The sequence below is a fragment of the Eurypyga helias genome, unplaced genomic scaffold, assembly GCF_000690775.1.
Source record: "Eurypyga helias isolate BGI_N326 unplaced genomic scaffold, ASM69077v1 scaffold13747, whole genome shotgun sequence".
NCBI lineage: Eukaryota > Metazoa > Chordata > Aves > Eurypygiformes > Eurypygidae > Eurypyga > Eurypyga helias.
This window is the reverse complement of record NW_010259880.1, coordinates 7,956-35,074: the sequence shown is the minus strand read 5'-3', so window position 1 is coordinate 35,074 and position 27,119 is coordinate 7,956. Positions and strand designations below refer to the sequence as shown.

Here is a 27,119-nt window from a genome sequence, read left to right as displayed (position 1 = left end):
CATTCTTTGCCCAGCCTGTCCTTGCACTTCCACTTTAGCCTGTTTTATATGATTCTTTGTGTCTTAGCTTATTTAAAGTGCTAAAATATGACACCAGCTTTCTGGTTCACCTATTTTATGTACCTGTGAGTCTCTCTGTTGCTGGGCAGGCATGTGAGAACATACAGATGTTTCAGACACAGTAGCTCTGCCTCTACATACAGCTGGTTAGTGAGCTCTCAGAAGAGCTTGTGCAGAAGCCCTGACCCCTGTGAGCTCTGTGGTCATAATTTTCAGGTTGAGAAGGACTCAGGGTGGACCTAAGCCTGCTCCCAACCTTCAGTTGTGAAGCCATTGAAAATCTAATATTTACTATCCATACTTTGGCTACAGTCATCTGCAAAGACAGGTGGTCTGAACCTTAGCAGTTTTTTCAGCCTGAAAGTGCAGTATCTCAGAGACACAAGTATCAGTATTTGTGGAAATAAAAAAAAAAAGATTATTCAACTTCAGTGGACTTCTAGATCAGGCCTGTCTGGGCAACCAATGACTAGATAGGATGGTGAATTTGAATGCTGCCATCCTGTTCAGGAGAGTCCTGTGAAGTAGTGAGTAGTGGGGCGGTCTACATCTGCTCGTCAAGGGTGATCAGCAACCAGAGATTTTTCGTGCAAGGTGGTGATTCACTGTCACCTGAGCAGATGGGGTGGCAGGCTGCATCTGCAAGCAGAAAGCTCTGCTGCCACCCTCCCTCCTCTCACATTTCCCACCTCTTTTCTCCCCTCTCTCTCCTTTGTAGCTGTGTGTTTTTACCCTCTCCCTGGGTTTGTTGCCCACCTCTTCCTGAGACGTTATCTAACTCATTATAACAGCACAAAACCACCCAGGGTTTTTTTCCTTGATTTATTTTCTATTGTTGTAATAAACTAAACGGCTTACAGAGGGGACTGAAGTGTGCCAATGCCAGAACCACAGGTGTAGAAGGAACACATGATGGGGATTGGAGGTGAAAGCAGGGGAAGATTGGAAAAAAATAGAATAGTAACTCACCATTTGGGACAGTTTCAAGCTGCTATATTTGTTTACGATATCTTGTGTCTTAAGATCATAGAATCACAGAATGGTTTGGGTTGGAAGGGACCTTAAAGATCATCTAGTTCCAACGCCCCTGCCATGGGCAGGGAACCAGATAAGTGACTAACTCTGAAGAAAAGTATTTGTTTGCCAGGTGATTACCTTTGTGTGCAGACAGACTGAAATGTCTATGGTCTACACAAATATGATTTATTACCTATATTCTACTAAAACCCTTGGAATTTTGCATTATAATAACATGAGCTCATCTCTTCCAACCCGGTTCATTCAAACCAGAACCCTCAGAGCCCTTGTTTGTTTGACATAGTTTCTGTAGCATGTGGATCCAGTGTCTAAGGCAATATCCTTCTCTGAGGTCCCCTGAGAGAGAAGCATTTGCATTACAGTTAGCACAGCGTTAATGCTATTTGACATATTTCGTAGAGACACATCCAAGGCATTGACATTTATCTTTGAAACGTGACAAATACATTAAAAGCAAAATAGGCAATTAAAACACCTAAAAAAATAAAAAGAAGTGAGATGGCTTTAGCAAACAGGATCAAATCCAAAACTCTCCAAGTCAGTTTCACAATTTAAAACCATCATGACAAGATGTTCTGTCTCCACTCAGTTGTCACTGGATCCTTGGCATTTGCAGCAGTCGCAGAGCACAGACTGTCTTTAGGGCCACAATACATAATGAACTTGGACAATGAAGACACAAGACTACTTAAAACTTGGTAAACTATTGAGTAACCTTAGCATCAATCCTATAAAAGGCTGGAAGTCTACAGGGAAATATCACTGATATAATTACATTCTGGCTGACCTTAGTGTGAAGTAGAACACAGACAATACCATTTCATGCTGTCTCCAGACCAGGCAGGATATCATTAGCCCTGCAAGTGAAGTATTGTATTAATCATTCTTGTGCTAGAATTATCATTTGGTGCAAGACGAGAAATGCCTTGCCTTATGGCTAACCCTTTGTGTCTCTCAAACTATTCCTCTTTTGTTCCCCTAAAACATAATTTTTAAGCCTGAAGACAATTTATTTCTGAATAGACAGTAGAAATGTTTAGCAAGAACTTGAAAGTCGCCATGATAAAATGTATTTTTAATTGCAGAATAGCTGCCATTTTCACTGCTAGTAAGAGAAAATCAGCCCCATCTTCTCTGTAATTTGCACTCTGTCCCTCACTACCATGCAGTCAGGGGAAGTAAGAGGGGACCTCCCTCAGTCAGGCCTTTTATTATAGTTTATGTTATTGTAGACGTGCCTATCAGTCAGACTGGGAATGTGCTAGGTGCTGCATAGTCCCTCGTCACAAACTGCTGTGTAAGTAAGTAGCTTGTCATGCAATGGCACATAGCCATATGTGTCAATAAAACACAGAAGTAACAAACTGTCTAACTGGTCTGGAGCCTATATGCTAAGTAGAAAACAGCTACCACAAGCAACCTGTTAAATGAAGGAAAAATCAAGCATTCACAGTCCCACTGTTGTAGAGACCGAACATCCATCCGCCGCAAACCACTGAAGTGCCACGGGACCTGTGGACTTGCAGTCCCAGGAGCGACACAAGTCCAGCTCTAACCTCCTGCTGTTTTGCCCCTTGTCATTACAGTGTCTTTGCTTTTGTTACTGCTGAAGCCAGGATCAATAAAAATCAGTATCTTGCTTCCAAATGAAAGAAGATAAAGTCTTTAGGTTGAGTTACCAGAAAATATGTGCTAAAGGAAATATTTTACAGCATCTGTCAAAGCAACATTTTTGTCTTTCTGAAATGTTTCTTGCAAGAAGACATTCCATCAGTGTAAAGTCATTTGAATACTATACCCTTCTTACTAACCATTAATTAAGAGCACACCCACCCCACACACATACTTTCTTTGCTAGCTGTATTTGTCACCTCTATGTTTATTTGCATGTTTTGTTTGTAAGCACATTACAGTATGTCTTTATCTTGAGTGTTATTTTAGCTAATGATATACTTACAGAAAGTGAAATTGCTGTCTAAGCCATTAAAGCAGCTCACTAAAGATCAAGCCCTGTGTCTGGAGATATGAAATATTCTTCAGAGTTCACGTATTCTGGGCCAGCTATTAGAGGGCTTAACTTGTTTTCAATAATTTTTTTCATAGGCAGATGACCACTGACAACATTGCACAATTCAGTCATAAAACCTAATAGGATTTCGATCAAAAGCAATAAAATATGCACAGAAGTGATGAAAATGTATGAGTTACATAATCAAAGAGATTCATAGTAACTAAACCTGAAAAATCCCAAAGGCAGGTCCTGGCTTAGCTAAATTGGCTCTGGGTTTGCTAGCTCCTGAGGAGTGGACGCAGGCATCCCTCACACTGATGGTAATGTGACCCAAGATCTAGGCTTCTTCTTAAGGGAAGTAGACCAACAGGGTGCAGGGTTTAAAAGTCACCTTGTAGTGATGCTGTGGCATGAAGTATTTCGTGTTCTGAGGATTGTGTTGAACTGTTCAAAATAGGTGTAGTACCTGAGATGTAGGTAGGATGCTGCTTTTCCATGAGGGCTTCAGCCATTAGGAAAAATTAATGTACATTTCCCCAGCAGTGGCATTTTCTGGTTGTTACTGGAATGGATCAGCCCTGAAAGGTGAAAGAAGTAAAAATAACACATAAGAGGGCATGGCAGGGTGAGGAGGGAGTAAGTGTACTTACTTACAGAAGTAAGAGCCTCCCCACAAAAAGGCAGCTGTTGATGTGTCATTGAAACTAGGGGCTGTGTACGATCTCAGGGTGCCTTTCACATGCCAGAATTGGCTAAAACTTGCTTTCAGATCCATAAGCTGGTTTTCAGTGGGAGAACTGCTACACAAAAATCAGCATGAGTGCAGAATTGGAGACTGAAGATTTGTGATTAAAATTAAACCTCAGCAACATCAGCTTAATGCTAGAGCAGCTCTTCCTACTGAAGCTGGGGCCTCATCTGTGGTGTAGTATATGTGACACCAGGGTTGGCCTGGGGTCTCTGAAAAGGCCTGCTGACAGGAAAGAAACCGTGAGAGAGAAGATAAGGAAAAGATGGTTGTTTTTCCAGTAAACACTCCTCACAACTTTGTGCCAGCCCAGTCAGTACATCCAAACCTTGATTTATGTGTCTTAAAAACACTGAGCAGCTCCCAAAGCAGGCTGTGTCCCTGGAGAGAATTAGATGGGTTAAGATCAGAATTCCTTGGCAATATTCTGCCTTTTTAGGGATTTTTTTAGACTAGCAAGGCAGAGTGAGAAGAGACATACCGTAGCAGACAGACTGACTGACTCCTTTGGCTTCTGAATTGAGTGGAAGTGCATTTTCCCTGGTAATTGCTGGGTATCTGAGTATTTCATCTAACATGAAGGTAAGGCAATTGCTTACTTAATTTGTACTGATGAAGTGAATATGGCAAGTGCAATGAAATATTAATTTATATGGAGAAATACTTAGCTGAAAATGCAATTGGGCAGTACTGCAAGAAAGAAGAAAAAATGAAAAACAACAGCTTGCACAACAAAGTTGGGGGAATGAAGTGTGGTGCTCTCCTTTATTTCTTAAGCTGACTAGTCTAAAGATTGGAGAAAGCTTGAACAGCTTCATGAGCTAACGTAAAAAGCAGGAAAGCAAAGTAAGTTAGCTTTTGCTCCCTTTTTTTTCAGGTGCTGGGGACTTTTCTGTTGCTGGAAGTTTCAGGCTTCTTTCCCATTTTTTCCAGGTGAACATTTCTTTAATAAATTACTTGCTGAATTATAATTCACATACAGTGTATAATTTAACAGACAATTTCTGCTACATGACCGGGGGCAAGGCTTAAATGAATCTTCAGATATATTTCCTGGGAGAGGACACACTGATTGTTGTCGACGCTGCCACTGCCATCCGTAGTGACAAGAGTGAGGGATTATGGTGTCCCTTGCCTCTGCCTGAGAAGTCAGCTGCCCTCTGGGAAGAGATCACAGGGTGTTGGTGTGAGCCATGCACACCCCAAGCCAGCCTGATCCAGGGGGCAGCCAGCACCCTTAGTGCCTTTCACTGGCAAGCGGGCTGTCTGAGAGCCAACACAGGAAGGTCTGCTGCTCGCTGTGGCACACAGTTCCCTTCCCGTTCCCAGGTGTGGTCTGGCCTCTCCCTGCTTGGCCATGAATTCGAAGCATGTGTTATGGTCACAGTGTCCTTGGTGATCTTCAGGCTAGGTGAATGTACCTGGTTTCCAGTGACCAGAAAGCCGAGGCTGGGGCTGGTTTCATTCTTACCCGTGAAACGCAAAATTAAGTGGTTTTAGAGGGAGCCTGATCATACCCCTCATTGTTACTGAAGACATGCTTTGCTGTTTAGGAAAGCTTTGCACTAATGCTTATGGTGGAAATCTCTGAAGAATTTTCTCTCTGTTTTTTTAAATGCAAAAAATACTGCTGGAGCAGTCCTTCCCCTCCTGTCCATTGCAGTTGGAATTCTTTTGGCCCTTGGTCCGAGTGCGATGGCTGTACTCAGCAACAGGTATAGGCTGACACACTTTTTCTGTACTCATGACTTCACAAGCATGTGCTTTTTTCCTAGTAATTAAGGACCTGCTATATCTTTAAAGCCCCAAATCATGTGTCAGGCAAAAGTCCCAGCAGAACGAGAAGGACGAACAACAAGGAACTCATAACAGAAAGGCTACAGCTTGTGCCCTCTGTGTTCCCTTTCGAACACAGATGTCCCCTATCTTTCCCCTATGATATTCATGTTCTAAAATAATTTGTGCCCTTTTTAGTTTGGTTATGGTTCCAAAAAGCTTAACTGAACTGTTTGGTAAACTGAGACATTCCTCCACTGATGTTGGTTTGTACCAGTTCCATTGATTTTTCATTAGTAGAATCACGTCTGAAGGAAAGAAAATTTGGTTGCAAATTATTACCTTCAATGAAAACAAGTTGATGATTTTCACAGTGCAACTCTATTGATGTGCAAGACACTTGCTTTTGATTTTCCTTCTCATTTACTTTGATGTTGCATCAATTAGGAATGGATTTGTCAAAATTAAAGATGCACCATGAGACAGTCCTTATTCTTTTTAGAAGAAAAAGTAGCCTGCTTGACGTTAGATTTTATCATCTTCCTTAATGACATTGTTTACTTTGAAGAACTTTAGCAAATTCATATCAGGCATTGGTCCTATTAAAAATATAAACCAAAACTGAAATGTGCCACAGCTTTCTCTTGATTTAAGTTACATATTAGATTTTTGCACAAACCAGTCCAGCTTATGGATCAGTCTAAAGATAAAGTAGTTGTCTTTCTATTAACTTGAGAGTTTGTTACCATGTTGTGGTAATACCAAGTGTTGTTCTCAGAAAAAAATGCTGAATGCCTCATTTCCTTGCAGCAGCAGAGTGATAACATTGTCTTGACACCAGTAAACTATTCCGGCTTTGCATTTAGATTTTCTAAGATCTCTCTTCATTTGCATTCAGATTCGAAGACGGACAGTAGCAGTTTATGGCCAGTATGGGGGGAACCCCTGCTCTGGGAGTGCCTTTGAAACAAGACCATGCACCCCAACTAGGGGATGCCCAACAGAGGAGGGATGTGGTGATCGGTTCAGGTGTTTCTCAGGTAACATCCAAGATCTTTTCCACCATTTTCTGGTCATACAGTTAAAATAACCTTGTTATCTTTGAAATTCAGCAAATGGCCATTGGCTTTGCAGAACCACTGACCTGCAGACAAGTTTGATTTAGCAAGATGTTTTCTTTTTTCAGCCTTGATTACCCGTGTTTTTAGTTTCATCTGAAGTGTTGCAAAGTTCAGCAGATAGTATGATGTAGCCCTGGTAGCCTCTCTAGGTCATTCTGCCTTACTAATTTGCCTCAGAGTACAGTTTTTTTCCATTAGGAGAAGGTAATTAAGGAATGCATCCTTAGGTATGATTGTTCAAAGCTGTTCTAGGCTGTATAGAAACATCTTGGAAATCACTAGGCCATAGAAACTCATGCTCCTTAAAACAGTGCCAGTATCCAATCAGCTTCTGTTACCTTCAAAAAAAAAGTACATTACCTTAGTAGGTAGATGTTTATCACAGAAGAATATGAGAAACATGTTTTGATGCTACCAGAGAGATAATCACAAGTGACAGGGTCAAAGGATGAAAGCTCAGGAAATAAATCCAGAAGTCAACTGTCATTCATTTACCATAAACCTTGAATGGCTGTGGTTCCCTCATGTGCACTACACACTGCTGCCTTATGGCTACATTTTCTGTTGTTGCACAGGCCCTCCTGGGCACACCCTGTTCATCATGGGAGTGAACAAGATAATTAATGTGGCAGGGTGATTTATTTTCAAACTAACAAACACTTCCTTCTCTATGCATTTTTGTTCTGGTTTAGGTCAGTGCATTAGCAGATCTCTTGTGTGCAATGGAGATGAGGATTGTGAGGAAGATGGCGCAGATGAAGATCGATGTGAAGAGAAGACAACTGTGTGTGATATTGATAAAACACCTCCAAATTCGGACCTTACAGGAACAGGGTAATGTTCTGTGCCGGACTCAGCAGTACTGATGCCAATGAATTTACATTTTTATTGTGTTTACAGGCTCTGGCTCTACAAATAGATTTCCTGGGCCTATGATAAAATGTCACATAGGCAAAACTGTTCAGGACAACTGCCTCCACCATGACAGTGGCGCAGTGCAGCCAGGACCCTTTGAGCTGAAACACAGGATAAAACATCTTTTCTTTCATTCCTGACATTTAAAAACATCCTTTAAGATGTAAAATGAAATGTTACTGATAACACATAATCATCAGCATGGAAAGAATGAGCCAGCAATGCTCATTCTTTTTGTTCATTGCTGTTGCATTTAGTACTGTGGATCCATATGGATTTCTGTTTATACATCCCATCTGCAACCTGGTAAAATAATTATCTTAAGTTTCTTTATTGCAGTTTAATCACTTGGTATGTGATATAATTCACATATAATGCAAAACATTTTGAAATGGATGCCCTGTTGTTTCTGCATCAATTGCTAGAACAGTAAAACAATAATATCAGTTGTGATAGCCATGAATGTCTCAACATTAAGAGATATTGATACGTGTTGATTTTTGTTGACAAATCAAGAGCAAGATTTTGCTTTCCATATTGTAACATGCTATGCACACTGCAGTTCTACCTGTTGATATCCCCTTTCCTTGGATAAATGCATTCATGATCTTAATCTGCAGATACAGCAGTCTGTTGTAATGGTTCTGTAATTTTTACCTCCTGTGAAATAATTTGCTACTTCTGTGTCTTAGTTATCTTTCATGTTTTTCTTCTCTTTTTTCTTCTTTTCAGCTTTGATGCCATTACTGGTGAGACTAGGGGAAGAGTCATTCATACAAAAAGCTTTGGAGGACAATGCAGAAAGGTCTTTAGTGATGATGGGAGAGAATACTACAGGCTGAGTGAAAGTGTTCTTGCTTATACTTTCCAGGTATGTTTCCATTAAACACAGCTTTATATTTAGAGTCATGACTAAGAGTGGGAGAATGATCCAAAGCTTGCAGGGTCTCTTGGCAGATATGTTTCCCCAAACACAGCTGAATTACACCTGTTCCCTCTCTGCAGTCACTTATTATTTTGAAATACAAACTGGTGTATATCTTGCTAAAATTAAAGGAAAAAAATTGTAATTCCTTGGATGAGATTTCCAAATCTCTCACAGTTAGATTGAATGTAAAACCATCTCCGTAATATATGAATCACCCTAAGAAATGTCATGTGCACAAGGCTTTGGGGTGCTTTGTGGAGATCTTCCAGAGATATGCTTTGTTTCAAGTCATTGTCTCAGAGATTTCGTTTGTCTCACCTTTACCAAAAGCATGCCAAGCAATCTTTAATATACTGGATGGTGTAAATACTTAATGTGCAAATATATAAATATAGATGACAGGACAGGGATAATGGATTTAAACTGACAGGATAGATTTAGAAGAGATATCAGGAAGAAATTCTTCCCGGAGCAGGTGGTGAGGCGCTGGCACAGGTTGCCCAGAGATGTTGTGGATGCCCCATCCCTGGAAGTGTTCAAGGCCAGGTTGGATGAGGCTTTGAGCAACCTGGTCTACTGGAAGGTGTCCCTGCCCATGGCAGGGGGGGTGGAACTAGATGGTCTGTAAGGTCCCTTCCAACCCAAACCATTCTATGATTCTGTGATTATATGATATGTATATGTAATGTTTTTGCAGTAGTGTTTAGTACTTTTTTTTGAAATCTGAAAAGGATTCAGCCTGAGAAAGACGTCAGATTTTTTTGCATCAGGAAGGACTAGCTCTACTCTATGTAACAATTTTTAACATCCTACATGAAGCTCTTTATACAGAATTCTATGTTTCATCTTCTAGGTTAAAATTCAGAATGATTTCAGTTATGAATTTTTCAACAGCAGCTGGTCTTATATGAAACACACAGAGAGGTACGAAAAATCAAACCATGGACACAGTTATTCACAGAATAAAAATCTGCAACACAGTCAAAAGGTATGTGTAAGTTATCACTGTGGCTTAGTATTTTGCATAAATATTTTCATCATTTTTTTAATGTCGTTTTATAGTGAGATGCAAATATTTATTTCATCCAGATATTTTGGCACAAACTGCTTTACAGAAAAAATCCCATAAAACCTTTACAAAGAAATCGCTAGTTTGTTTATCAATTAAGAAAGGTTGGATGCTGTTTTTACTGTCTCCATTTTATCTCTTTCTAGTAATTTATTTATTTACTAGCTATTTTCCTCTTTATTCAAGGAATAAAAACATTGGCTTCTCATAATTGTTTAATATTTTAAATTTTCTTCTAATGATTTACTGCATTTTTTTCCCCATCACCTCTGTCAGAATCTTGGAATGAAAAAATGGAAATAGTTTTGTGATTAAAGCTACTTTATTTTGTCATACATTTTCCACTAGTAGAACTCCATTAAGAGGGATATCTGGTGTCTTAAACAGCCAGGTGGTCACAGTGCTTATGCCATTGACTTATTGAAAAAGGAACATTAGATAAATAATTTGAAAGTAACTCTCAGTTATGAAGTATAAGTTCTATCTATAGGAAATAAAATCAAGTAACAAATTTATATGTTTTATGGCCCTCAAGCTGACAGAGGACAAGCTCATTTTATCACACTAACAGTGATGTACTTTGAGAATTAGCATAACAAAGTTCAAACGAGACTTTGAGAGGCTGAGGTGACCATTACTGTACAGACATACGGGATTTCATCATGCAGCCACATCCCCAGAATCACCAGAGCCCCTTACAAAGAAACACTTCTCTAGACAAAACAGAGTGCTCTCTATTGCCTCTGATTTGCTTTCAAACAGGCTTGTTAACCTGCTACTGCCAGGCTTCTGGTGTTGGAAACCACTGTTAGCTTTGAAGAATAGTATCTTCCTTGCTTATTTGTCCTTATGCTAGCTTTCAGCTACTCAGGAGGAAAAGAAAGGTGTCACAGCAATTCTAAGCAAAGGTCCAAAAGATACTTCCTAACTTCAGGGTATTCTCTTTGCATTCACAGACTTGCTTAGCCATAACTAACTGCTCTGTAAATCCGTTAAGTAGTGGTCAATATAACATGCATGCCATCTGGCTGGTAGGAACCACCCCGATAGTGACATGGAGCATGACTGACTACCTTTCCTTCCCCCAGAGTAAGCAGCTGATGGTTGTTGAGAACAGTGTGGAAGTTGCTCAGTTTATTAACAACCGCCCAGACTTTCTCAGTCTTGCGGAGCCCTTCTGGAAGGAACTGTCCAACCTTCCGGTCATCTACGAGTACAATGTTTACCGAAGACTTATTGAACATTTTGGGACTCACTTCTTACATTCTGGATCTCTAGGAGGACATTACAAAGTTATTTTTTATATGGATACCGACAAAATGAAAGCAGAAGGTAGAGTGCTAGAGTATTTGTTTCAAGAAACAAAGTGAATAAACAAGAATAAAAATTTATTTGCATGTTCTTCCATCTAATATCTAAAATAAAGTAACAGACTTTTACTAGTCCCCACATACTCTTACCCAGAAAAAGAAACAAGATTAGAAAAAGTGCTCAAACCCCAACATTTATTTCTAGATCCCCATCTATGATGTGCAGTGCTCTGGGTAGGAAAGATTTGATACTTGGTTCAGGACCATGTCAGACTAGATTTGAATTATAGTGCCAATCTAAATCTCAAATAATGTTAAAGATTAAAAGCTACTTGGAGATGAAGGTTGGGTAGAACTGTATAAAGCAGAATAAATTACAAACAGAGCAAACGCCAGTGACACACATCATGGTACTCAGTGGGGACCAGTGCTGCAGAATTAGGGATTGCTGGGAAAAGAGAGGACAGAAACAATAAACTTTTTCCAGGTACACCTCTTATCTCTTCAGCCTCCATCCATAGGCTTTAGCAACACATGAACGCTCCCACAGGACATGCTAGTTAGTTGCCTTCTAATTTAGGCATAATATTTCATGGTTCTTTTCTTTCTAAAACACATCTCAAGTCAATAGGAAGCTTGGAAATGAATCCAACACACTTCCTGTGTACAGTATTGTTAATGGAGCGATTGTCTACAGGTATGAGCATAACAGACATGTACGAGTGTACCACATCAGGCTGGAACGCATTCATTGTGAAAAAGAAGAAAGTAAAGTGCTCCAAACTGGATGAACTGCTGCAGGCTTCTTCAGGTAAATGTTCAACAGTGACTTGGGCAGTTGTCATGTCTCCCTCTTTCATCCCTTCCTAAATAGCTGTCAGAATGAGGAGCCATTTAGGAGCCAAGTGTCTGGTTCAGAAAGCTCTCCAACACCCATCACTCATTGATAATGCTTTCCTGTAGCTAGTATCTTTCTGGACACCCTAAGCCAGGGCTGCCAGGACACCTACAAAACCAGATACTTCTTATGTATTATCAGTGTAGGAGCTCTTGGTCCAGGCATAGGTGGTTGATCTGCAATAATGAATCCTTTGGCTACTTGCTAGTATAGTTTTTGCATGTATTGTTTCTATGTCCATATAGCAATACTGGTATTTTCTGATTTTCTATCCTGAATCTGCAGGAAGCAGTGGTAATAGAATTAAAGGAGACCCGTACATAGAAGGAGGAAGCCCAGGTGCTGTTGCTGGCCTCAGTTATCTAGAGCTGAATAATCCTGCTGGGAACAGTCAGAGATACTCCTTTTGGGCCAGATCAGTGACAGACTATCCCAGAGTAATTAAACAAAAGGTAAGGCTATTTTCCTGAAGCAGGAAGAAGCAGATGGGATCACCTCAAGGGGTGAAAGTATTAACCTATAGTTGGTGATTAATTGGGCTGTAGTCTGCAATCATTTTGTTTTCAGATAATTTTATAAAAAAGAAAAGAGAATTCACAGGAAGAAAATGCCATGAAGATGACATGATCAGCTGCATCACAAGTCTAAGTCCTATGGCAGGTCAATACCTACAATCTTACCAGCCTTCAGTGACCTTAGTGCAGTTCTGCTTAAGAACAGAGAGTAACCCTGGCACTGGAGAGAGCTCAGATCTGAGATAGCCCCTCTCCTGAATGCCTATTGGCAGGTGTCTGTGGCTTCCACTCAGCTTGCCAACTTTTATGTATCCCTTTTATCCCTCCTCCTTTTCTCTGCATCCAGAAGTTTAGCACAACTGCATATTCTGGAAGCCAGACTCTGAAACGTTGGCCATGGCCGTATTCACTGCCACCTTGTCTAAGCCCCTTTCAGGAACTACCCACTTACTGAAAAATGGTATAAATTCCAAAGATTTGTGACAGGATTTTTAAAATTAAATATAAAAACACAGAATATTATAAATTAGGCAATAGAAATGCAAAATGGTTGTGTTTACTGTTACCTTCAATCACTGCTCAAAGAAATACTCTAATGAGTTGTTTGAATGTCCAGCTTTTTTGACTGGGAATAGCTGGTTGAGAATTTAGATTACTGTACATAGGTGGTCTGTGTCACACTTCTATCTCAATCATAATCTCATAGTTCAAATATGTTTAAATGTGACTAATCTACCACTAGATTTACGGGATGCTGTTAAGCAGATCGACTATTCAGAAAAAGGCTACTATTAAATACTAACACAAGATTTTTAGCTAGTTAGCCAGCAGTTTAGAGCATCTGCCAAATCCCATGTACAGAAGCATACATCACAAATTATCTTACATGATGAAATGTGCTTATACCCCCAGTATATCTGTTCAATATAAATGTTTCTCTGCTGTCTGCAGCTAACACCATTATATGAGCTGGTAAAGGAAGTGCCCTGCTCCTCAGTCAAAAAGCATTACCTAAAACAAGCCATTGAAGAATATATGGCAGAAAACGATCCCTGCAGATGTCAGCCTTGCCAGAACGGTGGTGAGGCAGCCGTGGAAGGAACTCAGTGTGTGTGTTACTGCAAACCTTACACCTTTGGAGCAGCCTGTGAGCTGGGAACTCTCGTGCAAAATCAGCCAGGTCAGCACCCCTTAAACTTGTGAGGATTTAGAAGTGGCAAGGGTGTTGTCCTGCATCCAGAGTCTGTCTGTCCCACTGATGGCTGAATGAGTGGCTGATACGCAGTGCCTGCTTGGGTCAGATATCACTGCAGACCTACAGCATGGGGAGGGTCATGCTGGTCCTGAGTCTTCACTTCATATGCCCAAACTGTAGGTACTTGACAAAGAACTGGTTCTGTTATTACTCTTCAATGCAGTGGACAGTACTAACCACTCAAAATGTAACCTTATATGATTCAGTGTATTTACTAAATTAATGAGTATCAATAACTTAAAAAATGGTTGCTATTTACTTTTTTAATTATTTATATCTGATATCTGAGTCTAAGAGACTATAAAAATAGCTAACATATAAGCTCCATGGAATTGTACCCATGAGTTCAGGTAAGATTAGGTCATCGCAATCTGGAATTCTTTGTAAGGTCACAGTTTGGCTCATCACTAGATTTGATCAATGCATGCTTTTTTCTTGTTTTGTTTTGTTTAAGGACAGCAAACCTGCAGAGTGGTTTAATGTGAAATATTCGCAAATGTTACATAGGTGTGGTTGATGGACACTGGAGCTGCTGGTCTTCCTGGAGCCCTTGTTCAGGGGGAAGGAAATCAAGGAGTAGAGCCTGCAACAACCCCTCCCCACATGGCGGTGGGAAGGCCTGCATAGGAGAGCAGCAGGAAAGCAGACCGTGCGAAGACGAAGAGCTGCAGCACTTTCGGTAAGCAGAAAAGAAACGTTTGGAGAATGACTATGGGAAGATTTTAAAGCTTATTTCAGAAGGGTGCATAGGCTATTGAATTTGGGGAGAAGATCACTTACTGAGCTTTCATATTTAAGCTGAAACAAAATGAAATTCAGAAGCTGTAAATCTGATACGAGGTAAGACTGGAAAATGGGGTAATAACCAGTAAACCTGACACCATTCTATTTAGCGCTCTCACAGATAGCCTGGCAGTGCCTGATTTAACTATAATTGTGATGTAAATGGACATATAATAGCCTTGAAAATGGGCTTCACTGAGAAGTGTAGAATTTTGAAAGGAAGACTAAATTCAAACTAAATCATACTTTTGTTTGCTTCATAGCTTGATTGAACCACACTGTTTTGATTTATCCATAACTCCTACAGAATTCTGTTCACCTCCTCCTCTCCTGGAAAACGGATTTGTTCAAGTAAGTTATTTCTAGTACTCTATTATCTGTCCTACCCCTACCTGCAGTGTCTCTATTACAGTTAATACAGATATTCACTCGCAAATTTGTATTTCTTTTGGTAAGCTTAGTATCAGAGCTACTGTGTAGCAGCTCTCTCAGCAGTTCTCCCTAAATGAAGTTTACATGACATTAGCCAAGATTTCTCACTGAAAGTAAAAGAAAACCGAAAGATCACCACCCCCAAAAACAGAACAAAAACTTTGCTTTTCTGGACAATGGTACCTACAGAGAAAAGTAATCTAATTGTCCTTTACTGTATAAGTTCTCAAAAATTTTCTGTGCCACAAAAAATAACAGCAAAAGTAAACTGTCTGAGGTCATCCAGCCACTCCACAGCAAAATTATAAACAGATTTTAGGGATCTTCACTCTACACCCTGTAACTGAGCACTGCACTTTCTTGTTCCCTGGTGAAACTATGATGTGGCAAGGTATTTGGCTGATGGTAACGTGGGCCTATTTAACAAGGGAGACTAAATTCCTCCCTTGGAGTAATGGATTATGTATTCTCCATGTTACGAGGCTGTCTAGTGTGTTTTTACTCAATAAATAAATAAAAGGATTAGTTCAAAATCCATTAGTTGTCTCTGCACAACTGCAACTTAATTAAAAGAGTAATTAAAAGAGCAGAAAAGTAGAACAAATGATAACAGGATCTCACCACCTGTGGACGGACACAGCCAGGTTCCAGGACAGCAAGCAAAAATAACTCCAAAGCCCCAAAGTGAAAAACCCCCTCTTTGAGCCCCAGGAGCCAGAACAGGGGGAAAGAAAACTTCCAACCCCCCTTTCCCAGAGCAATTTCCCTGGCAAAAGACTACTTCTCTGCTAATCACCTGCCACCAGGTCCAGACAAAGACTGTGCTGCAGAGGGAAAAAAACCTTCACTGCCACAGGAACCTCCGAGCAGACACCACCCCCTCCCAACACCTTCAGGGTCCAGCCTCTGCAAGTTTCCCCCCGGCCCGCTCCCAGCGCCGCCAGTATGGGGGTAATAGTGACCACTCAGCTTGATGTATTATGGAATGAAACAAAACCTTATGGACTGGCCCCAGGAGAGCAGCTCATCCCTGCCTGGGACCAGGACACCACATTACATTAACCTTTAGCAAGATGATAACATACCATCCCAAGAATTAACAAAGCTGTATACTCTCCACTGATCCCCCTGGAAGGCTGTTAAAGAACTTTTGTTCCCCTCTAATGCTTGACAGCAGCCATATCTGCAGTCAGTTAAAACACTTGCAGGAAAATGCTGTTCCATCAGTGACGCACCACTGCCAGACCCCTGCCACAGGGTATCTTCAGCTATAACACTCACTTTGCTAAATTAAAATAGCCTGAATAATCTGTATTCTACCAACTTATTTGCAGCATCGTCTCCATTTTGATCACATTTACTGACTAGTGGTAACCAGAATTGCCCCCAGTGTTCCAGAATCCCCAGTATTCATCAGTGCATTGTAGAGTGACATTCATGCTTTTCACTCTCCTCAGCTACTGCATCCCAGAGTTAATGGGAGTTCAATGCTGCTGATGGTTCTAAGATTGTATATCCAAAATTTCACCTGTACCTTTCTTTTCAGAATGCTGAAAACTCATACGCTGTTGGGAAAAGCATTGTTTATGCTTGCAGACATGGATATTCTCTGGTTGGTGATCCTGTTGCTAAGTGTGGCAGTAATTTACAGTGGCAAGTTGGAGACAGATATTGTCAGGGTATGTTTAGCGGACTCTTGGTTTGAAATACAGCTCCATTCCTGAATACCACTGTCACATCTCAGAACATCTGATTTCCAGCAACAAGGGGGGAGAAACACACAACTGAAGTTCCCAGTTCTCTGGTCTAAATTGACTTTTATTTTGACTCCAGATATTGTAACACTAAAATAGAAGGTCAAACAAAACCGAAAAGTCTTCCCAGGACTAGTTCAGCATCTTAGCAAATATTAAAGAAGAATAGCTCAAACTGACAGGAAAACTGAATTGTTTTGGGAAACTTTCCATTTTGGCAGTGTTAGGCTTACAGTTGGACTTGATGATCTTAAAGGTCTTTTCCAACCTAAATGATTCTGTGTTTCTGTGTTTTAAGGAAGGCTGGAGGGAAATGCAGGAGACCAAATTGCAGTCCGGCATTATTTCTTGTGGAGACAAAATGCATTGCTTAGTTCAGTCCTGTGGCTATATCCAGGAACCATGTGCATGGGTCCATTCCTAAAGCAAACTGAGGAAAAGATCCAGGGGCGGCACTGGTCAACCACAAAATTCTCAAATAATTGCCATGTCATAAGAACGTAACTCCAAGGAGCTATTTATGTCTTGGATGGTCTCCCCACTTCAGTCTTTTCCTCTAACCCAGTCAGTAACAATTATGCTTTCTTTTTTATCCTTGCACATTGAGTGGGATTCGATAGAGTTGACAATTTTCAGACCTGTAGTTTAACACCATCCTATCTTCCTCCCAACCAGGACTGCCCACAGAGGCTAGACCACACTGTTTAAATGCCATCTCTTTGTGTATCAGTACATGGTCTTCCAGGGTCCTGTACCTATGACCTCTCTACAAGGATGTTATTCTTTAGTGTGAATCCTCAAGGGAAGTATGGGCCCTAAGAACAGAGAAGCCCTCTTTAAGCTAGGGGTGGACCTGCAGGCAGAAGGTGGAGATATTGTCACTGTGTCATTGGTATTGCACGTTTGGCTGGTGTGATGAGCTAATATTCTGTGCTAATATGAATGATATATTTCTAGAGGAAAATCAGCTAATCTTACCATCAGTTTGTTAAGGAATTTTAAGAAAAGATAAAATAATGACTGCTTTCTGCAATCCACTGATTCACTGGAGCTATCTCCAATGCTTTGATCCTTAGAAACGGCTTGTCTCCTGCCTGCCTTGGAAGGGGGTTTGCAAGGAGACCCATGGAAACCTGTGTATGAGATTGGTGAGAGAATAACTCTGTCCTGTCCACACGACATGCACTTAGAAGGGGCACGTTCCATTTTGTGCGAGCCCAGCCTCAAGTGGTCTCCTGACTTGAAGACTATCCAGTGCAAGAGACCAGGTAAGCCATGGCAGTCCTCCACATGCCGTGCAGGACTTTCTTTCCTGGGCAGAGTTTGGCTGATGTAGATAAGGCACAGACAGAGCTATAGGTGAAACAGTGGTAGAGAAGACATATGCCACCAGCAGGAAACATAGAAAATGCAAGCGTGTGTTTTCTGTGGGCTGTTCAAACAAGATGCCTTAAGACATTCCTTCTGAGATGCCCTTATGTCTTTTTGCTGCTAACTAACTCCCCTATTGCTACCAAGTGTTGTCACTGACAAGATTTTAAGAGGCTGCCTGGGATGTGTGCTGCCTATTCTGCCACCCAAGTGTACTTCACTTTCCACCCATGCTGTGTGCACCACTGCGTGGGCTGCACCTTAGACATACAGCTTTTCTATCTGGAAGCTGTTCACTGCTCCTCAGCCTGTCATGGCAAAGAGGGACTGGGCTGAATGACTCCTTTTGCTCATCTGACAGTCACATAGCTGATACGGAGTAAATCTCCAGGAACTGGAAGCAATGGGAAAAAGCTCCTTCAAGATAATGGTAACAGCTGTTTAGGCTGATACTGGCAGGCACTGGCAGAGAGGGAAATGGCCTGTACCATACAGCAGCCCTAAGTCATCTTCCCCAGCTGTGGAAGGCAGACAATGCTTTCTCTTGAGGAATCCTACAGTACTGATCGGTGATGTACAGACATCCAAGCAGTTTGCTGCTTCAATCCAGTCTCATCCTCACCTGAGGTCCCAGATGTTCTCATATCCATGGGGAGACCCTTGCTTGGAGACAGCAGCCACTGCTATAGAATACTGGACATGTCTCCTACATTCATGTCTGTCCTCTACTTACCAGCCCACTGCTGGCTCCGGTCGCCTCACCTGAGGGAAAAGGCAGGTGACAGTCAGGCTTAGACCTCAAAAGGCAACAGACCTGCAAGATTTCCAGTGTAAGTTGTCTGCTGCTGTGTCATATCCACATGCACAGGAAGCAGAATGATTTCAGAAGGAGTAACATAGCTGTACATAAACAGCTCACTGCTGCTAAAACACTGGTGGTAAAGTACTGTTGCCAATTACTCCTTAGGCTTAGCCTAAGTGACTGATTTTCATCAGTGTTTTTTTGTTTTTTTTGTTGTTGTTGTTACATCATGTGTTCAAATTCAGGTAATAATTAGAAACAGTTTTAAACGCTTCTGTCTTTAGAAACAGCTTGTGCTTGGCTGTATGGCAGTATTACATTAGTATAGGAGTCCAAAAAGAAAAAAGACCAAACAAAAAAGGGACAATAATTAGATTAGAATAGCAATTAGAACAATGGTTAAAAAAACAGGGAATAAGGGTAAGAAGGATAAGGGTAAAAATTAAGAAGATACGTACACACAGATGCAGTGGTACGCACACGTTTTGGACAACAGTATTTAGTCAGCAATAGTGTCAGTTTCAGTCAGCTATACAACCAACAGCCCCAGGGCTGGAGACAGTGTGGAGGTTTGGTGGAAATTTCCCCTCTGCAAGAAGACAGAGTTATGCCTGATGTCTGTATTGCAATGCACTGCAACGCTTTTTTGGTACTTTTTTTTTCTTCTCTGGAAATTTCTGCCTGTCTGTTTTTCTCCGCAAGTCTTAAACCACAAGGGACAGTTTTTTATATATATTTTTAAAGGCAACAATGTTCAGAGGTATTAAAGTTTTATGTCATAGGAGGAAACTACAGACACCTAATCTAAAACACAAATCAGGATAAAGCTTTTTCAGAAAGTGTGTCCTTATGGATTTAGCAAAGTATTGTCATTACTTGATCCAGAAATCTCCAGAGGGATGTTTAGCAAAGGCGTATTTGATTTTCAGGATTGGAATACACTCAGAACTCAAAGAACAGTATGTCTGCAATCATAAGAAAATTCCCGGAGAATCACTATGGCTTTTAAAGTTAGTGCTGATTGAGGACTAGTGATGGAACTTGTAGTTTTCATTACCATCAGTGTATGCGGATAGTGAGGTTCACATTTCTACGCTGGAACCTTGGGTATTCTAGTGCCCACAGTGAAGCCTAATGACAAAGTTGTTGCCAGCTATGATTTAGCACTGTGAAGTTTAGCAGAAACTAACAGCTGCTGCAGAAACAGAGATGAATGTTTAAACTTGAACATAATGCCTGTCTCCTTCCATCTGACTCATGACCCCTGGATAAATTATTGAGCAGTAACTTTGCAAAGTGTATCATATCTTTTTAATAGCGGTTGATTCCTTCCATGCAGTAGATGATAGTTTCACTGTACACGCAAGATGTGCTTTCATGTCATGGTTGTACAATTCAGTCCCTTTTAATCTCAACTCATAGGATAATTTCAGAGTAGACCTTTATCAGCCCTTGTTTTGCTGACCCTTAACAGCACTGTCTGTGTTCTTCTACTTCAGTGCCCAGTGCGAAACCAGAAGGGACAGAGCCTAAATGTCAGCCGTGGGAGAAAGTGCATCAGTCACAATGTGTGTGCAAAATGCCCTATGAGTGTGGGTAAGTTCAGGATGAATTTGGCAGTGACTTTCTCACTTTATTCAAGACCAATTAAATTTCTCAAGTCTTCAGTCCATGACAGCCAGGAAAGCTTTACTCATCTGAGAAGGAGGCATTGTACTTTGTTTGCTTTACAGCTCAATCAATGTCCTGTTCATCACTTACCTGGCTTGTCAGAGCTGTCAGTGGGTTTTAGTAGTGGTGGAATTTGGTTGGATGACAGAAGGTGAAGGGATAATTTCAGCTCCACTTGATCTGTGAAATAGATGGAAAAAGATAAAATGATATTTTGAAGATTTAGAAGATTGAGGAAAATTTAGAACAGAGGCCCTTGGGACATAAGCCATCAAAGCAGTAAGCTAGCGAAATAAAGCAGATTTCTTTTCCCTGCTGAGAGACTGGAGAGTTATGAAAGGCACAGTAATCTAAACTCCCATTTACACAGCAGTTTGCACAGACCAGTCACGTCACCTTTACTGCCCTCATAACTTGCAGACCAGAGTTTATTGTTTCCTGTTTGATCTAAGCCTATATAGTGCTTTAAGCAATGCAGGACAAATGTAAGGAAATGCGCAATTCTCTCAGTTCTTTGCTAAACGTGGAGGTAACAGAACCAAAATGGAGGATTGACAAGAAGACACCTGAAACCACCTGGTGGTGATGGTCAGATGTGCCAAAGGGTTCAGCACTCCAACATCTGGGCTGGTTTTCATGGACTGGATGAAGTCTCTGATAAAGCCATCACAGTGGATGTGAGCTCTGGATATGAAACCTGGCCAGGTTTATATCACAGCAGAAGCTGAGCAGTTTGGAAAATCTAGGATGACAGACAAAATCTGTCGTATCCTTGTGTAGCAGGCAGAAGACATTTTTAAGTCATCTCAAGTTATTTCAAGGTAGCAGAACTCAGTGGAGTAAGTGTACTTCCCATCAGCCACATAGTTCAAGAGTGCACTGCACGGAGACTCTGGTTCTAAGCCGAAATTAACACACTTTGGACATCTCAACATTGAAATTGGTGAGCTTGGTTCAGATTTTTTTGAGTCACTGGACACTTACATAGGATCTGAGGCCATTGTTTTGAATGCAAAGGTGAGTGTGCCAGGTTTGTAATAACTTTGTTAAGACTATTCCTGTCCTTAAACACCTAAATATTTTGAATAATCTGGTCCTACTCCTTTTTCCTCAATACTCATTAAGGTGAGGCAACAACCCCTCTTCTGGTTCATGGCTGTGTTGAGCTTAGTTACGTGGAAAGACAAGGGGAGCCCTCAGTCATAGGGAAGGCCTTGGGCAGAGTCACAATAACCTTGGAAGTTAAATTAATTACATTCAGTTAAGCATTCAGGCTTCAGTTATAATTAATCTACTACTTGCCTGTTTCTATTTTTTATAATTATGTTCAAAATGGCAGGAAGATAGATAACAGTCCTTTCTGTTACCTGATGCCATCTTTTCACTCTGTCTTGAAATAACACATCTAATAATAGAAGGATAAATCATCAGCTGTCAAAGCAGACTAATCTGCCAGCCTGTTAAGGCTGTAGGAGTAAGGCACGTAGGCAGATCTTGGGCCTTCCTCAGACAGCAGAAGTAACTTGGCTTGCATTCCTGTGGCAGTGACTTTGAGCAACAGCTTCTGCTCGGAAAAGAGCTGGGAAACGAGTTCATGTGGGAATTCAGGAACATTATGGCTTCAGACCCATCCTACAGCCTTTCATTTTCCAAGAGACTAGCAACCGATACTTCCAGGGGCAGCACGAGGACCACATGATAGGCTGATGGGGGTGTAATTGAGGCTACATCCATTCTCATCAATTAGAGCCTGGGAACAATACTGGGCACCAGAGCTGCTCAATTGCTGAAGCAGCTCCTAATAGAGCTTTGGCAGGGACCAACTCCCAGATGATTCCCAGGCACAGTGCAGGAGTTACCAGGGTCAGGGGCCATTCCTAACAGGCAGTCTGATATAGTCCCCATCTTCTCGTGGCAAAGAGAGTTTTAACATTATGGGCATCAGCTATTTTGTGTGAATTAGCCCTAGTGCAAGGCCAGAGCTCAGATACTATGTTAATGCAGATGAAGCTTCAGCCTCCAGTAGCTAAAAACTATCAGTGAAATATAAGATTTGATAATTTTTAAATCCTACCCCCTCTTTTTTTCCCCACATTTATTTGCATAGCATCTGTGTCTCTCCCAAGTGTTCTTGGCCTGTCTTATAATAAAACTTATGGTCTTCGGTATAATTTTAAAAAGTTAACATAATTGTCAGTGTGCTGAATTTTTCACTGGAAGTTGCCTGCCTCTCGTTGTAGGTGAAAGGGAGAGAAGGTGTTTGCTGGCTTTCATCTGGTCTTTCATTTCTCACAATATGTGCTTTAGTAAAAGCTTGTTCTTACCCAAGTCGTCTTTTTATGGTAAAAGGTATTGAATTTCTCACACTCACTTTACACAAGGATTTTTCCTTGCCTCTGACAATTTTTACTGCACTGCTGTGATGCTCCCAGTCTGTAATACCCTTTCTCAGCAATGAGTGCAAATTATTAATTTTTCTTATGAGTACAGATCCTCCATCTTTTTTCTGATCCATCTGAACAAGTCGATTTTCACTGGCTTTCTCCCAGCAGAAGCAGCCATAGCAAATACGTGAAGCACTCCCACGGCAGCTTGAGGGATTATACTGTAGATAGAGATTGGCAACAGGGACCATGGACTCCCTGGTTCAGCCTTTGGCAGCTGGTTAAATCAGCCTCCCCACTCTTTTGGGTGTTGCTGAAGTGGTGCAAAGCAGACAGATTAGTGCATTTGTGTCTGGTCTTTACCCTTTCACCTACATCAAGTTGCCTTGTATGCAAGTTTTTGACCTTAAGACTCAGATACTGAGATATATCACACAGGCAAATGAAGTCCCTGAACAATTTTAAACATAATAACTTAATTACAGATTAGATGCTTTCACTGGATCACATTTTGTTCTTCCAAATTTAAGCTGATATTTACACATGAAGTTTTTCTTGTACATCTGTTTGTAAAGATAACTTTCACATTATAAATCAGTGCACCACTAACTCATAGGGTGTGCAGCCAGACGAGCAAACAGTATAATGCAGACAAGCACACGGGTTTCCTTGATCAGCTGCATGGTGCTGCGGGTCCATTGGGTTGTCCCCTTCTTGTGCCACAGAATAAGAGAGTGAACCTCATTCTTCGTGTTAACAAAAGGGCATTAAGGAAAATTCAAGTAGCAAACTCTTCCAAGGGTTTGGTGGCTGGTATTTTGACTAAGCACAGCAGTTAAGGGACTCACTACAGTTGAGGATGCTAGCCCAAGTAGAAGATGTAATGCAGTTAATCTTTGCAGACATATGTAGTTGCAGGTAGGTGCAGCGAAGTTTTCAGGCTCAGCTAAAGAGCTCTGTGCCAAATATCTTCAAGTATCTTAAAGGTGCACTGTGTTAATGGTAGTTTAAAATTTGTGTAAAACCAGCTCTTTTAAAAGTCTTCAAAACTGTCTCTCAAAGAACTGTTCCCAAAGCTTGGAGCAGTCACTTCTCAATGCCTTATGTATAGGTCTACCAAAAACCACTAGTAAGTTCCCAGAACTAAAGTTCCCAGTGGTAAAAAAAGAAAAATTACCTTAACCCTTGGCCAGCAAGTGAGCAAGGTTTGAGTCAGGACTTTGTTATCACACCTTCCTTCTTCCAAATTCCTGTTCCCTAGTCTGATGAGCCACTTTCCCAGGGTCTGTTACCCTCCCCTTCAAGAAGCTCATTAGGGCTGTGTACCTCATTGGCCTCTCTCCCCACCAAACACCCAAACATCTGCTTCTCTGAGGCTGACCCTCAGAACTGACCCATTAGACACTAAACTTACTGTGGGAGTGTTTGTGAGCTCAAAAGGAGGAGTTGTTCTGGAAATAAGCCTTTGGGGCGATATTTGAAAGATCTCCATCCCCTGGGAGTGCGTCTCTGCCCCCTCGTACCCTGCACAACACCTTACCTTACAGCGCTGCCAGGAGAGCTCAGGCATGCCCTGCTCTGGAGAGGCACTTGTCTTGTTTTTTCCACACAGATGTCTCTGCACTGAGAACAAGTGGAGAAGTCTGGGGCTTGAGTTTAAAATCCAGAAATCAGGAAAAGGCTTTTTCCTCCACCCCCCCCCCTCACAGCATGAAACACAAATGATGAAAACTTCCTGGAATTGTCCCCAAAGCAAACACTGTTTAAGTGTGCCCAAGAATTGTTAGTACCACTTTTACAGGCTAATTTTTGTGGGTGTTACAACAATATCCAAATTTCAAGAAATAAAAAAGCAAATTCCCTGGATAAGGACAGCAGGTTTTTCATAAAATTTCTGTGGAGATGCATATTTCCAGAAATATCTTTGGTCTCTAATGTTGGATCATAAAATTTTGTTTGGTAAAAGCTGAGGCTTTTAAGGACAGCAGAGAAAAGGTCTTTAAGTATGTTCTCATCTCTCGTAATTAATAAATACTTATAAAATGTTTTGATATATGTGTTACAAAATGTTTTCTGTGCATGTGTTTAGGTGCGTGCATGTGTAACATATTACAGAATAATTGAGGTCTGAATTCTTTTAAACAAAGGCCTCACTCTCACTGCTACTGAGATCAATGGCAAATACCAGTAATATCCCTGTCCTTCAGAGGGAACAAATCCTGCATCTCCTGAGGCGTAGCATCTTGTGGAAAAGGAAGGAGTCTGAATTACGCACATGTCTGATTCTCAAGTTCCCTTGCTGCATTCTTAGGATGTACCTCAGTGAATGGAGAAAGTGGAACTGGGCCCTGAATGTTACCAGTCCCTCAGCTCTTTTTAAGAGGTACCAAGATAAAGCACATTTAAATAGCGCCATCCCTGCCTTTGTTTTCAGTCCTTCCCTGGACACCTGTGCTACAGACCAAAGAACCAAGAGAAACACACGTTTAACAGTTTGCAAGATGCATGCCTTGGAGTGTGTGGGCAGAAAGTACTCTCTTACTGATGCAGAGAACTGCAAAATGCCTCAGGCAGCTGAAATACCATGTGGATCATGCCGTTCATGGGAAAAATGTGACGGTAAGAGATTCTTCACAGTTGTAAACTGTTTATATGACCAAAATGAAATCTTTATCATGAGTTAGGCATTAGCTGTAGGTCTGTCCTGGTTTGGTATCTCCAGACTCTCGCAGAAGCACCAGGAACTGCTAAGCTGGTTCAAACCATCAGCCCAGTGTTCGGTGTCCAGACATGGCAGGAAGCTCTAAGTGTGGAATAGAAAACACCACAGGATATCATAACAAATGCACTACCCACAGGAAAACTTATTCCTAGTCCCTATTAAGTGGGTTACCCTGTTGATCCTCTGGAAGTTTTGGGTGACACGCTTGTCCTACTCCTCCTGTCCAAGGACAGATGTCATATGGTATCTGGATTGTGGAGCAGTAGATACACAAACCAGTTCAATCAGTAACATCAGAGAAGTCTTTGAGAGACTTCTCAGGTACCTTCAGCAAACATTTCCCACAAGTACCAACAGCTTCTCCAGCGCAGCAGTGCACCAATCATTTCCACTCCTAGTTTTTCCAATGAACCTGAACATCAGCTAATGTTACTTCTGGTTAGGAAAAGAGTCATAGGATGATAGAATGGTTTGGGTTGGAAGGGACCTTAAAGAACATCTAGTTCCAACCCCCCTGCCATGGGCAGGGACACCTTCAGACCCCTTCCACTAGACCAGGTTGCTCAAAGCTTCATCCAGCCTGGCCTTGAACACTTCCAGGGATGGGGCTCCACAGCTTCTCTGGGCAACCTGTTCCAGTTCCTCATCACCCTCACTGTAAAACATTTCTTCTTGATATCTAATCTGAATTTACCTTCTTTTAGTTTAAAACCATTACCCCTTGCGCTGTAGCTACAGGCTCTACTAAAAAGTTTGTCCCCCCTCTTTCTCATAAGCCCCCTTTAAGTACTGAAAGACCGCAGTGTTTCCCCAGAGCCTTCTCTTCTCCAGGCTGAACAAGCCCAACTCTCTCAGCCTGTCCCCATAGTAGAGGGGCTCCAGCCCTCTGAGCATCTTCGTTACCTCCTCTGGACCCACTCCAACAGGTCCATGTCTTTCTTGTCCTGAGCACCCTCCAGAAAATTGCTGTCAATACTGTGCTTTTGCTGGAAACGTTTTAGTCTGGTTTTCATTGAGTCGAATGCCATGATGGGTGTTTTTCCTCTGTTCTTTTGCTTAGCACGATCCAACAGCTGTGTTTGTGATGAGGATGGGCTGTGCGAGGAGGGAGGCATCCAGATATGTGCTGAAGTGAGCGGCTTGGCTGCCCATCAGACCATGACAGAGTGTGAGGCCGGGCAGCTCAAATGCCAGGGGGAGACTGTCACCCTCGTCAGCATAAGCCCCTGCGACGTACAGAGCAAATAAGATATGTTACGGTTCATTTTGCTTATTGCCATGGGGTATGTCATAATATGTCAACTCTTGGGCAGGACATACTTCGAACCTTGCTCTACCGAATGTGAGTTCTGCTGTGAAGTCCACCACAGCTGATGAGACACTGTGCGTTGGCTCTGGGCAGCTCTGAATCAGGGCCCGAGGCTATTCTTTAGGCAGAGCTGCCCTCACTTCTACCACTCATGGCAGGGCTCTTGCTTAGGCCCTGGCCTTACAACTGGTAAGTTCACTTCACACTTCCATCAGAATTAAAAAATATTGAAGTGCAATGGACAAAA

The 27,119-nt window shown here is 41.5% G+C and overlaps 1 protein-coding gene across 1 annotated transcript; it reads left to right on the top strand.

Annotated features, from left to right (window-relative positions):
• Positions 1 to 4,311: 4,311 nt before the first annotated feature.
• Positions 4,312 to 26,811, top strand: C7 (complement component 7). Its single transcript, XM_010154818.1, has 18 exons — positions 4,312 to 4,439; positions 4,735 to 4,790; positions 5,497 to 5,572; positions 6,532 to 6,673; positions 7,447 to 7,588; positions 8,402 to 8,540; positions 9,451 to 9,585; positions 10,755 to 10,998; positions 11,674 to 11,787; positions 12,160 to 12,326; positions 13,341 to 13,569; positions 14,152 to 14,323; positions 14,691 to 14,778; positions 16,406 to 16,538; positions 17,690 to 17,881; positions 20,286 to 20,382; positions 25,276 to 25,460; positions 26,624 to 26,811. The coding sequence occupies exons 1-18, from the start codon at positions 4,434 to 4,436 to the stop codon at positions 26,809 to 26,811; spliced, it is 2,505 nt and encodes an 834-aa protein (XP_010153120.1). The 5' UTR covers positions 4,312 to 4,433.
• The last annotated feature ends 308 nt before the right edge of the window (positions 26,812 to 27,119 follow it).